The 12,158-nt window shown below is 43.4% G+C and overlaps 4 protein-coding genes across 4 annotated transcripts; 1 reads left to right on the forward strand and 3 right to left on the reverse strand.

Moving 5' to 3' along the window:
• Positions 1-1,183: 1,183 nt before the first annotated feature.
• LOC311270354 (histone H4) lies at positions 1,184-1,908 on the reverse strand (the record flags this gene model as incomplete). Its single annotated transcript, XM_084375168.1, has 1 exon — positions 1,184-1,908. One exon carries the CDS (start codon positions 1,906-1,908, stop codon positions 1,597-1,599), a length of 312 nt encoding a protein of 103 aa, XP_084231294.1. The 3' UTR covers positions 1,184-1,596.
• Positions 1,909-3,941: 2,033 nt separating this feature from the next.
• Positions 3,942-4,914, reverse strand: LOC311251159 (histone H3.2). Its single transcript, XM_084343493.1, has one exon. The coding sequence runs from the start codon at positions 4,826-4,828 to the stop codon at positions 4,418-4,420; it is 411 nt and encodes a 136-aa protein (XP_084199619.1). The 5' UTR covers positions 4,829-4,914; the 3' UTR covers positions 3,942-4,417.
• Positions 4,915-5,026: 112 nt separating this feature from the next.
• LOC311249443 (histone H2A-like) lies at positions 5,027-5,850 on the forward strand. The gene has a single exon (XM_084340479.1). The coding sequence runs from the start codon at positions 5,185-5,187 to the stop codon at positions 5,566-5,568; it is 384 nt and encodes a 127-aa protein (XP_084196605.1). The 5' UTR covers positions 5,027-5,184; the 3' UTR covers positions 5,569-5,850.
• Positions 5,851-6,394: 544 nt separating this feature from the next.
• Positions 6,395-8,627, reverse strand: LOC311249401 (histone H1-like). The gene has a single exon (XM_084340413.1). It carries the CDS (start codon positions 7,119-7,121, stop codon positions 6,522-6,524), a length of 600 nt encoding a protein of 199 aa, XP_084196539.1. The 5' UTR covers positions 7,122-8,627; the 3' UTR covers positions 6,395-6,521.
• Between the last annotated feature and the right edge of the window lie 3,531 nt (positions 8,628-12,158).

Raw genomic sequence — 12,158 nt, forward strand, 5'->3', positions numbered from 1 at the left:
CAGTTATCAGCTCCCTTTATTTCACCTTGACAGATAAATACATAAATATTTATTTTGTTTGTTTTTTTGTTCACAAGAAAGTAAACACTGGCAGATATGTAAAGAAAACAGACCAGTTTCTTCTCAAATAACTGTGACAAAATTGTGGTTTCTAAGGTAAAATTCTTTATGCAGGTGATCAGCTGGGGAAGTTTCATGGTGACATAGTTCAGTGTTTGACCCTATGCACCTGCACTGTCTCACTTTAAAAGTGGCCTCCTGGAATGTATAGGTTCACAGTCTGGTACATTTACACAAGAAAACATCGACTACTAGATAGAGACAGCTGTTAGCAGCTCTGTTGATATCAGTTCAGCATCTCCGACAGCGACGGACACACAATATTCTCTAAAAGCGGGCACCTGGAACACTTGTGGAATCCAGTTCCATAATTTCAGGAAAGAAAAAATAAAATATCTGTTTGACAAGGACTTCGACATCTTCAACAAGAGTGATTGTGCAAAAAGTGTAATTTCCATAGGCAATACTAAGGTTGATAGTGTTGGCATATTTTAAGAGATATCACTGGCAGACTTCCTTTACTTGATTGGGTTTTTATCACAGTGAAAAATATCATTATAATGCTTCATACTGCTCCAGATAAATGTAAGAAGTGTCAATTATTTAAAAGACTTGAAGAGTGAACTATGATAGGTTCTGGTTTCATTTTATGTAGAGATTTCAATACAATAACTCAAGAAATTGTTCAAACTGAGTCCGGAGGTTAAACTATCGAAAGATGCAAAGCAAATTGATATTTGTTGAGTCATTTGCCCCTTAGGAAGCGAGTTTACTAGGTTTGATTGAAAATTCCACAAATATATGTCGTCCAATTATAAAGTCGTCCATCATGGAACAGTTTGAATTGATTTTTTCTGTTTATTGGTTTAAAAAATACACAGTAATTAGAAAGATAACGATTTGATGACTGAATGTAAAATATATATACTGATCCAACTCAACATTCTAGTTAAATCTGACACTAAATCATGGGAAATATTAAAATATAGAATTTAATAGAACTGAAAATATAAAAGCAAAGAATTAAACAGATTCAAGAATACAGAGTAAGATGCACTAATGTATTTGTTTATATAAAACAGATTAAACAAAGATCAACTAGGCTACAGGTGTAATGAAAACAGTTAAAAACTAAGACAAAGACACTCAATTATGTGTTAATTTAAAATATATATAAATCAGAAATGGATACAAAAAAATATTGGACCGGTTTTCACATTTACAAAAAATGTGTAACTGGACGTGTCAGTTTCTTGAAGGCGTCTCACCCCAACAACAGTGCAACAGGGGGAGGACCAAAAAGGTAGATCCTCTGCCTTTTTTCTGCAACTCAGGAGTAAGCCTAGTTAAAGTAAAACATCGCACCTACTTTTAATTAACAGTTAGGTGAAAGTTGATGTCGAAGTTGTGAAGTAGGCTGCAATATTGAGTAAGCATTGTATTTCTCTCATACAAAATTTGAAAATCAACTCTTTAAACTTAGAAAGTGTGTGGCCCTTAAAAGGACCTTTGTTGTTGTAGACTTGATGAATCGGTTTAACCTCCGAAGCCGTACAGAGTGCGTCCCTGCCTCTTCAGAGCATACACCACATCCATGGCAGTCACGGTCTTTCTCTTGGCGTGCTCGGTGTAGGTGACGGCATCACGGATCACGTTCTCCAGGAAAACCTTGAGCACACCGCGGGTCTCCTCGTAGATCAGACCGGAGATACGCTTGACTCCACCGCGGCGAGCCAGACGGCGGATAGCGGGCTTCGTAATTCCCTGGATGTTATCACGGAGAACTTTACGGTGACGCTTGGCGCCTCCTTTACCGAGTCCTTTACCTCCCTTGCCTCTTCCGCTCATTGTCGCTGGTCTGTGAAAAGAAAATGAATAATTTCGGCCCTGCGTCCCAGATATTTACATCTTATCTGAGGACGTAATTGAAAACAGAGGCGGGCCTATTCTTCCTCTGTGGTGTTTCATGAAAGTTAGTTATTTGGTGCATGAGCGCCACCTACTGACCAACAGCATGGATGTTTGTGTGTGTGTGTGTGTGTGTGTGTGTGTGTGTGTGTGTGTGTGTGTGTGTGTGTGTGTGTGTGTGTGTGTGTGTGTGTGCGTGCGTGCGTGTGTGTGTGTGTGGCTGCAGCTGTGTCTCAGGTCTCTCAGGTGAGTGCAGGTGGAGCTTCCTGTCCTCTTCTCCTGGGAGTCTTGTGTGTCAGTCGCTGTCCGAGGTGCTGAACTGACACCAGCAGAGCTGCTACCTGCTGTCTCTGTCCAGGCTGATGAAGCTGAGCTGCTGCTGAGCTCTGAGGAGCAGCCACGAAGCTGCATCCTGACTGAGAGGCCCTTTATCTACAAGTCACAACCACAACCACAATATCTTATTTCATTCATTTGATTTAAAGAATGATACATTTGCTCTCTCTTTTACCTCTTTTGTATCAATGATCAGCAGACATATCTATAAATTGAATCGTTATCAATAGTGATGTTCAGTTAGTGTTTACGGCCTCAGAGGAGAACTTTAGATAAAAATCATAGCCCTCTTTGAACCATGCTGCACATTTGATTTGAAGGCTCTTAAATCAATTCCATGCTATCAGCATTTAAGCCTATAAGCAAAGAATTAAATGCTTTTATTGTACTATAATGTAGATGTGAGACGTAACATTTTAGCTGTTTACTCATGTTACACTTGAATTTGCCCTCTGAGGATCAATAAAGGATTATCTTCATCAATAAATTTCTAACCATCTATGAAGCATTAATAACTGGCTAGTGCATGCATACTGCTCTATACACGTAGGGCTACATGTTATAATTGATTGGTTATACAAAACAAAAATCCCCTAAACCTACAACAGATCTGTACCACTTAATGTTTATTATGCACTTTAACCTTTCACTAAGGTGCTTTGGGATGGGAATAGTGCTCACAGCAGCTCAGCTCTTTTCTTATTCTTCACAGCACTGTAATGTCCATCTTCCTGCCTGTGAACGTCAACTACACACTCTCGTCCTCATCCCCCCTTTGTCTTCCTGCAGTGTTTGTATGTTGCATCTGGACTATTTGATGCTCTGTCACTGGATTCTGTGAGATACAAAGAGAAACATGTCTGCAGTTGGTGCCTCTATAAGTGCGGAGCTTTGTTGTTAAATTGACAAGTGTACTAAAAAGGTCATTATACGAAAACATGCAATTTCCCATCCTTAATGTTTGATTTTCAAAGTACTTTTTAAAAAGTCTTTAAGCCCATTTTTGTATGAAGTAGATTCTTACCTCTCAGAACAATGTGCCGTGCCATCTCAGTCTCTTTTCAATCTCTTTTTTTTTTCTTCACATAATCAACATGCGTATCTGTGTTTTGTTAACCCTGTTACCCACATATGAATTACTGTTTGAAAGTTTTAAATTAAAATTCAAAACAAATATGATATGATATGAAAGACAAAATGCCCCTTCTTACAATAAATGTGTTTGTAAAGTGAGAATATGACTTTTTTTCCATGGGTGAATATGCTCATTTACAACGGACACCTTCACAGCATCTCCTGTTTTTAAGAAAAGGTTATGACAACAAAATAATACCCCAATTTCTTTGAGTTGATTACTGGTAACAGGGCTGACACCTCAGTAACAGGGTCGACCACAGTTACCGTACTGGTTATACTTGACTACAGCCATAACTGGTTTAAGTTACAGTTATAGCTGAAATCAAGTTATAATGGGACATTCATAAATCTTTCTTTCAACATTAAGGTATTCAGACCCCTTCACTTCTTTCACATTTGGTTTTGTTGCAGCCCTATGCAAAAATCATTTAAATTATGTATTTCCCCATCATTATTCTTGAAAGAAAGGGGGGGGGAGACAACGATTGTTTTGATGTTATGAGACATATCACGGAAACTATATATCTGAATAATCTTTGTTTATTCAGATTTACGGAGGAATTTTGTGGGAGCCAGACAGTGGGCACGTTTTAGTATAATGACCCAAAAGGTATTTGATCAGCAGTGATTACTGAAGGAGAAGTATCAGGCTGCTGCTCAGAGACTTTTTCGAGACTGAGATGTGTCCTCATCATTAACGTTATGTTACAATGCTTTTGTACTGACCCGACCAGATTTGCAACCTGCTGGTGTGGGTGCACTATGATTATATTAGGTTGGAGTCTTCAGAGCAAATAGCTTAAATATTGACCGACATGTTATGTATGACAAATTAGTCACTTCTATTCATAAAAATATCAGAAAAAACAGTTGTATCTAGAGGATGATTTCACAGGATCAGTGAAGGAAGCAGCTCTGTAGAAGAAGTGAGGGGGCTCTGAAAAGAGCCGTTGTGGTTTGTGGAGCAGCAGACAAGTTAAGCGCGCTCTCCGCGGATGCGGCGGGCCAGCTGGATGTCCTTGGGCATGATGGTGACTCTCTTGGCGTGGATGGCGCACAGGTTGGTGTCCTCGAACAGGCCGACCAGATAAGCCTCGCTGGACTCCTGCAGAGCCATGACGGCGGAGCTCTGGAAGCGCAAGTCGGTCTTGAAGTCCTGAGCGATTTCTCTGACCAGGCGCTGGAAGGGCAGCTTGCGGATGAGCAGCTCGGTGGATTTCTGGTAGCGACGGATCTCTCTCAGGGCCACGGTACCGGGCCTGTAACGGTGAGGCTTCTTCACACCGCCGGTGGCCGGGGCGCTCTTACGGGCAGCCTTGGTGGCCAGCTGCTTCCTGGGAGCTTTGCCTCCGGTGGACTTACGAGCGGTCTGCTTGGTTCTTGCCATTGCTTCTTCTTCCTCTGAACAAACAGGAGAAAAGTGTAGTGAAGAGAAGAGACTGGCTGCTCTTAAACTGTGGGACCGGCTGTGAAACGGTGACGCTGCTTCAGACCTCCGGCTCCTGATTGGTTAGCGGCTCCTCTCGGAGCTCAGCGCCGCCTGGTAGAATCGACCCCCGCCTGAATCTCCGCTGCTTATTGTTCAGAAAGACCGCCTTAATTCAGCCAGGGGCCCCTCTGCTGAAAGCCTCTTCTCTGGTTGGTCTGTTGGAGACCCGCACACGCTCCGCGGAGATAAAAAGGAGGGTTGTGAGTGTCAGCAGCACATTTTCTTTGAGTCGAGACTCTAGAAAGACCTGAATCATGAGCGGAAGAGGCAAAACCGGCGGCAAAGCCAGAGCAAAGGCAAAGACCCGCTCCTCTCGTGCCGGGCTCCAGTTCCCAGTCGGCCGTGTCCACAGGCTGCTGCGTAAAGGTAACTATGCGCAGCGTGTGGGTGCCGGCGCCCCCGTCTACCTGGCGGCCGTGCTGGAGTACCTGACCGCTGAGATCCTGGAGTTGGCTGGAAACGCTGCCCGCGACAACAAGAAGACTCGTATCATCCCCCGTCATCTGCAGCTGGCTGTCCGCAACGACGAGGAGCTCAACAAGCTCCTGGGTGGAGTGACCATCGCTCAGGGCGGCGTGCTGCCCAACATCCAGGCTGTCCTGCTGCCCAAGAAGACCGAGAAGGCCGCCAAGAAGTAAATGATCCTGCTTGAGACCAACAACACAAAGGCTCTTTTAAGAGCCACACACTCACTTCTGATAAAGAGCAGTGTTTCGTGAGGATGCACTGATTTAGCGGGCCAACTTAATAAATTTTCAATTAGGCCTAATGGGTTTTAACAAAAACACACAAGTAAACGATACCAAATAACCTCATTGCAGAAAATCTGACTGATCACAAATGTCAGTAACAAAACAAGAACCGGTCCATACAAACATACTGAGCTGTTCAAATGAAATTAACTGTCTAATAAATGCACATTACAACTCTCATAGTAACCGGAATGGGTCGTCAGATCAGTAGGTCCATTATTCATTCTGTATCCATCAGAAAAAGGCCAACATGTCAATCCACTCAAGTGCACAAATTTTAAATTCTTTAGCGTTAGTGTATAAAGATAAATAAAAATAGACTAGGCTATATGGAAACACCATGAATAAGCTGAAAATGATAATGGCTTAATTACGTAAGAAATACAAGTGTAACAAACTGCGCAAAAGCAATTTTAACGGTAAAACATTAACAATATAGATATAGGCTATGCAAAATGTTGTGAACATTAATCGTTTACTAGTTTAATGTTTGTTTACTTTTCCCCCAGCATTCTTAATAAGCATTATCAACAGTAGGCCCACTATTATTCTCTCTTTTTTTCAAGTATAATCTAAAATGAAGGTGCAGTAGATTCACGTAGTCATTTGTCGGGTATTACACTGATGGCTGAATTGTGTTCGTCTGTTAGTCTATTAGTGCAGTTATTGATGACCTAAGCTTTGTTTTCCTCCTATGTTTAGTTATAAAGTTAATGTGTTCTAGATGATTATTTATTGATATGACAAACAGTACAGGAACAGGACTGAGCTCTTTAAGGTTGGTGTGGGTGGCTCTTAAAAGAGCCTTTAATCGGGACGTGTGATGTTGTAGTGACGTCTCACTTCTTCTTGGGTGCTGCCTTCTTGGCTTTGGGCTTGGCAACCTTCTTTGCGGGAGCCTTCTTGGTTGCAGGGGCCTTCTTAACCACTTTCTTGGGGCCCTTGGTGGCCTTCTTGGGGCTCTTGGCTGGTTTCTTGGCCGCCACAGGTTTCTTGGCCTTCTTCGGGGACTTCTTGGCGGCTGCTGGCTTCTTGGCCGCAGCTTTGGGCTTCTTAGCCGCTGCGGGTTTCTTGGCTGCGGGCTTCTTGGCTTTAGTAGGAGCCTTCTTAACCGGCTTCTTGGCTTTGGGCTCAGCCACCTTCTTGCTCATCTTGAAAGAGCCGGATGCTCCGGTCCCCTTGGTCTGGACCAGTGTCCCCTTGAGCACCAGAGCCTTGACAGCGGTCTTGACGCGGGCCTTGTTCTTGTCCACATCGTAGCCTCCGGTGGACAGAGCCTTCTTGAGGGTGGCGAGAGACACGCCGCTTCTCTCCTTGGATGCGGACACAGCCTTCACGTTAAGGTCTCTGACGCTGGGGCCAGCCTTCTTCGGCTTGGTAACCTTCTTCTTGGGGGCTTTAGCCGGAGCGGCAGCGAGAGCTGGAGCTACTTCTGCCATTTTGTGTCAAAGTTCTGGTCCTAGACCGTTTCTCAATATGCGTTCTTCTCTGTACTTCTGTTCTTGTGGACTTGAGAAACGTCATCAGCGCCGGACCAAGTACTGTTCCAATTCGAAGTTTGCATCTGGCCAAGTACGGTCGAGTACCCCGGATGTGTTCTCGCCCCACCCATTTCATCGAGGATGCATCAGTGGAGACTTGTGTGGACTTTGGGAAGTTACGTATCCCAGAATGCATTTCGTGATAGCAATGGCCGAGGAGCGGAGCGGACCGTCCTCCCGTCCTCCCGTCCCCCTGGAGTTCGTTCTTCCAACTGAACTTCGCAAGTCCAGACTCCCAGAGTTCACAAGTTCGAACTTGGCGTACTGGGTATTGAGAAACGGCTCTACTCACGACAACACGAGAGTCTGACTGGACGTATGGAGTATCCAGAGCAGGAGGCTGTCCTTAAACACACCATGAGAACCATGGAGACTCAACCCAGGCTGTGTCTGCTCTGGGCAGTCTGAATGCCGGGCCACTTGTGTTTTCTCTTCATCGATAAAAGACTCCAGACTAAATGTGGGAGAAGTGTTGGAGGCTGACAGTGAAGGAGCCGATAGCGGACTTGTTTCTCTTCATATTGAAGTCATGTAGAGCTCTGATGCTCTCTGCATTTTGTTGGAGGAGCCTCCAAACCTCACACTTTCACCGTCGTGACCAGCACTGCTCCTTGACTTTTCCCACTCATTTCTCTCCTAAAATGTTTTAAAATGCATCAGAGCTCCATCAAAAGCAGTTTTCCAGCTGGTCAACGTGTTTGTTCAGGGACTCAATGTAAAAACAACCATCTGTTAGTGATCATTTTGTAATAAACTCAAGATATTCTGGCAGCAGCAAACACACTGACGATGGCTGAGGCTTTCTGTCAGCTAATCACTCTGGCTGTGAACATTTCTTCTGCTGGACTCATTTCGTAGAGTTATCATTGGTGAAAATTCAAACCTTTAGAAACATTGTGTCACACAACAGTTAGGTTTATTCTTCTGTTGCTGGAAGTGAGGATTATACAGAGCTAAAATAAACTAGGCTATCTGGCTTTGCAAAACTTTTAGCAAAAATGACCCCTGGAAGCATTAGGCCTGCTGATGGAGCTGATTATGAAATTTAAATGGAGACTTAATGGGATTTTTTTTTAAAAATCCTTTTTTACTCCAGTAACTTTGGACCAGTGGTTATCAGTGGATAAGTGTCTAAAATGTAGTACACAGTACTTCTACCCTGGACAAATAGTCCAGATGAGATGCGACACATTTAAGGTGAATCGTTGGTACAGTTTGAACATTTTCAGAGATGGAGCCATCGCCATCGGCGCAGTGGTGCTCCTGGTGCTGCTGCATGTCTACTCTGTGTTGGAAGCCTTTGAGGCAGCGAGGACAGCGGTGGGGCCGGTCGTCCCTGTGTTTACGGCTGTGGGTGAAGAGGTTGGAGGTCTGGCTGAATGCCTTCACACAATCTTATTTCATTATTGCCCTTCGATGGAATAACTCAATCATATAATATACAATGCTGATCGATTAAGAAACTCATTTGGGTTGTTTTATTTTATTTAACAGAAATGATTTTTACTCATTTGACTCTGAATGCAGAGCTTTAGAGCCAACAGAAATGTAGCTACATGGATTAAAATCTAAAGATATTTGATAACTATTATAAGCTGTATGATTCAGAGTCCTCTAAGTGGTTAGCTATCTTATCGTTTCGTCGCTGTGGGGTGGTGTGGCTCCTGGAGTTGCTATGGTTACATGACCAGCACACAAAAAAAAAGCCTTAAAAGCTCAACATTTTAGTGGCAAAGGACAAATACTGTTGAAATCTGAAAGAAATGATTGATTTTTATGATGACATGTCATTTTTCAATAGTCACTATTAGATGAGTGGTGGAGGAAGTACTCAGAGCCTTCATTTATGTACAAATACATACAACTATGTAACACTTTAGTACAAGTCCTGCATTCCAAACATTAATTAAGTAAAGGTATAATCTGCTGAAGGTACTTGAAGTATCCAAAGTAAAAGCACGAGTTATGCAGTGAAATGACCTTTGTGTGGTTAAAGCTTTACAAAAAACTTTAAATTCTCAAGAACAGCTGAATGACAAACGTGACATTATTTTGAAAAATTAATTTTAAGGCAAATTTTTTATTTGATCTGATTTTCATGCTTTCCTCAGACTGCTGGGTGTGTACACGCATTTGTTCTTGTATATTTGTGAGGAGCAGGGTCAGTTTTATACGCCTGAACTAATTCAACATTTGTTTATTTTTTTTAATTGAAGAATTATGTATTCGATTAAAGTTGGTTAACCGGAGCACCCGGAGAAAACCAGTGTGACAGTGTGCCTTGCAGATCCAGATCAGGAACAGGTACCCAGCCCAAGCTCTCTAAGAAGACGAGGAAAAACTCCCCATGAACCTCAGAACAACCTTGAAAGGACACAGGAAGAAACCTCGGGAAAGGCAATTCAGAGAGAGATCCCCTCTCCTCGGACGGCTGGGTGTGTACACGCATTTGTTCTTTTATATTTGTGATTGGTCAGTTTTACACGCCTGAACTAATGTAACTTTTTTTTTTTAATTGAAGAATTATTTCTTCAATTAAGTTGGTTAACCGGAGCACCCGGAGAAAACCAGTGTGACAGTGGGCCTTGCAGATCCAGATCAGGAACAGGTACCCAGCCCAAGCTCTCTAAGAAGACGAGGCTAAACTCCCCATGAACCTCAGAACAACATTGAAAGGACACAGGAAGAAACCTCGGGAAAGGCAATTCAGAGAGAGATCCCCTCTCCTTGGACGGCTGGGTGTGTACACGCATTTGTTCCTCTATATTTGTGAATGGTCAGTTTTACACGCCTGAACTAATGTAACTTTTTTTTTTTAATTGAAGAATTTCTTTTTCAATTAAAGTTGGCTAACCGGAGCACCCGGAGAAAACCAGTTGTAGCTCAGGGAGAGTTTTTAGTTGTCTTTCTCGGTAAATAAGCATGGACATATGAACTGGAAGAATCTCCTATACCATTTCTTCTTCTTTTTCTTCTTGCTCACAAGCTCTTCTACCTGGGACTTCATGGAGCTTTCTTTCTCCTCCCGCTCCTTTTCTTGCAGTATCTTCTCAATAATGTGTGTGGACTGCATGAGGGATGTCTGCAACTCCGCCTGATGTCTGGTGGATCTTTCCAAAGCCTCCTTTGCTTCCTGTTGCATATCCTGCACAGTCTTCTTGAAGCTTTCTGTGGCCTGAATGAGGGATGTCCTTTCCTCCTGCCACTCCACCTGATGACTCTCCAGCTTCTGCTCAACATTCCTCAGACCAGCAATGAGGGTGCTTTTCTCGTGTTTCTGCTCTTCCAGCTGATCCTCATAGAGAGCTCTGGATTTCTCCATCTTCTCCAGCAGGGATGTTTTCTCCTGCTGCCAGCAGAGGTGCTGAGTCTCCAGCAGATCCTCTGCCTTTTTAAGGGCAGATGTGATCTTCCTGGTCTCCTCTCTGTGCTCCTCAAGCTGGACTTGATGGGAAGCCTGGGATCTTTCCAAAGCCTCCGTTGCTTCCTGTTGCATATCCTGCACAGTCTTCTTGAAGCTTTCTGTGGCCTGAATGAGGGATGTCCTTTCCTCCTGCCACTCCACCTGATGACTCTCCAGCTTCTGCTCAACATTACTCAGAGCAGCAACGAGGGTGCTTTTCTCGTGTTTCTGCTCTTCCAGCTGATCCTCATAGAGAGCTCTGGATTTCTCCATCTTCTCCAGCAGGGATGTTTTCTCCTGCTGCCAGCAGAGGTGCTTAGTCTCCAGCAGATCCTCTGCCTTTTTAAGGGCAGATGTGATCTTCCTGGTCTCCTCTCTGTGCTTCTCAAACTGGGCTTGATGGGAAGCCTGGGATCTTTCTACAATCTTCCCAGCCATTTCCTCTTTCTTGGACAGCATCCGAACTTGAGCCCTCTCAAATACAAGATCAGCCTCCAGTTGTTCGGCTTTTGTGCGAGCCTCAAGCGCTGCCCTTTCTATGTCAAGGAGCTGCACCTTCAGGCTTTGAGTAGCTGTCCCAGTGTTGTGTTCAGCCAGTGTACGCAACTGCTTTTCAGCATGGACTTCTAATTTCATGTCCTCCACTTCCTTTTTAAGGCCTGCATTCTCGGCCTTCGCTTCCTCCAATTTGATCTGAGTGTTGGAAATCTGGCGCTCACGGTCAGTCTGAGTGTTGTGCAGCGTCTCAGAGACCGCTTGGAGCTGTGGTTTCAGATCCTCGACCTCCTCTAACTTCAGATTCTTCAACTCAATCATCTCCTGCGATGTGTCTTGAGAGGACATGCTGGGAGAAGTCTGCACTTCAGTCTGCTCTTCAGGTTCATCGCAGAGGAGCAAGTATCCATAATGGGAAAACGAAACTGGTGGAGGTCGAGCCTTCTCACAGTTGTTTTCCATGTCTTCCGGCTCCGTCCTCTGCTGGGCCGCTTTGTTTTCTATGCTGGGGCTTCTATGTCTTCTCCTGGCCTGAGAACGATCTCTCTTGGGGTTTATTAATACTTTCTTAACCTGTGAAGTATCTTCCTTCTTTGTTGTTCTCCTTCTCCTACCTTGTTTTTTGTTATTCTGTGTACGATCCATTGCGACAAAGAGATATGTGTCTGAACTAAACTGTAGTCTGAGCTCAAATGGCAAATATAAAGTAATTTCTTCTACTTATAACATTTCATGTGTCTTTGATACATTTGCCTTTGATCTTCATTTGATCTTCTTCATGTTGTTGCTATAGCAACAAAAACACCAAGCATTCTTATTGTAGAATGCTTTTGATATTGTTATTCTTATTCTTAATGACGTCGTTTCCTTATATGTTTATTTAAAAGTGTATACATTTAAATAATCTAAAGTGCATGTCTGGTGATGTCATTTCTCATTATTAAACAATTTAACTAACCTCAGGTTTGAGACCTAAAGTAACAAACAGCGCAGAGACGTCAGAAAGTTCACACCATCGTGTTTAACTATAAATCTTT

The sequence above is a fragment of the Pagrus pagrus genome (genome assembly GCF_965226575.1).
Source record: "Pagrus pagrus genome assembly, chromosome: 2".
In the NCBI taxonomy this organism is placed as follows: domain Eukaryota; kingdom Metazoa; phylum Chordata; class Actinopteri; order Spariformes; family Sparidae; genus Pagrus; species Pagrus pagrus.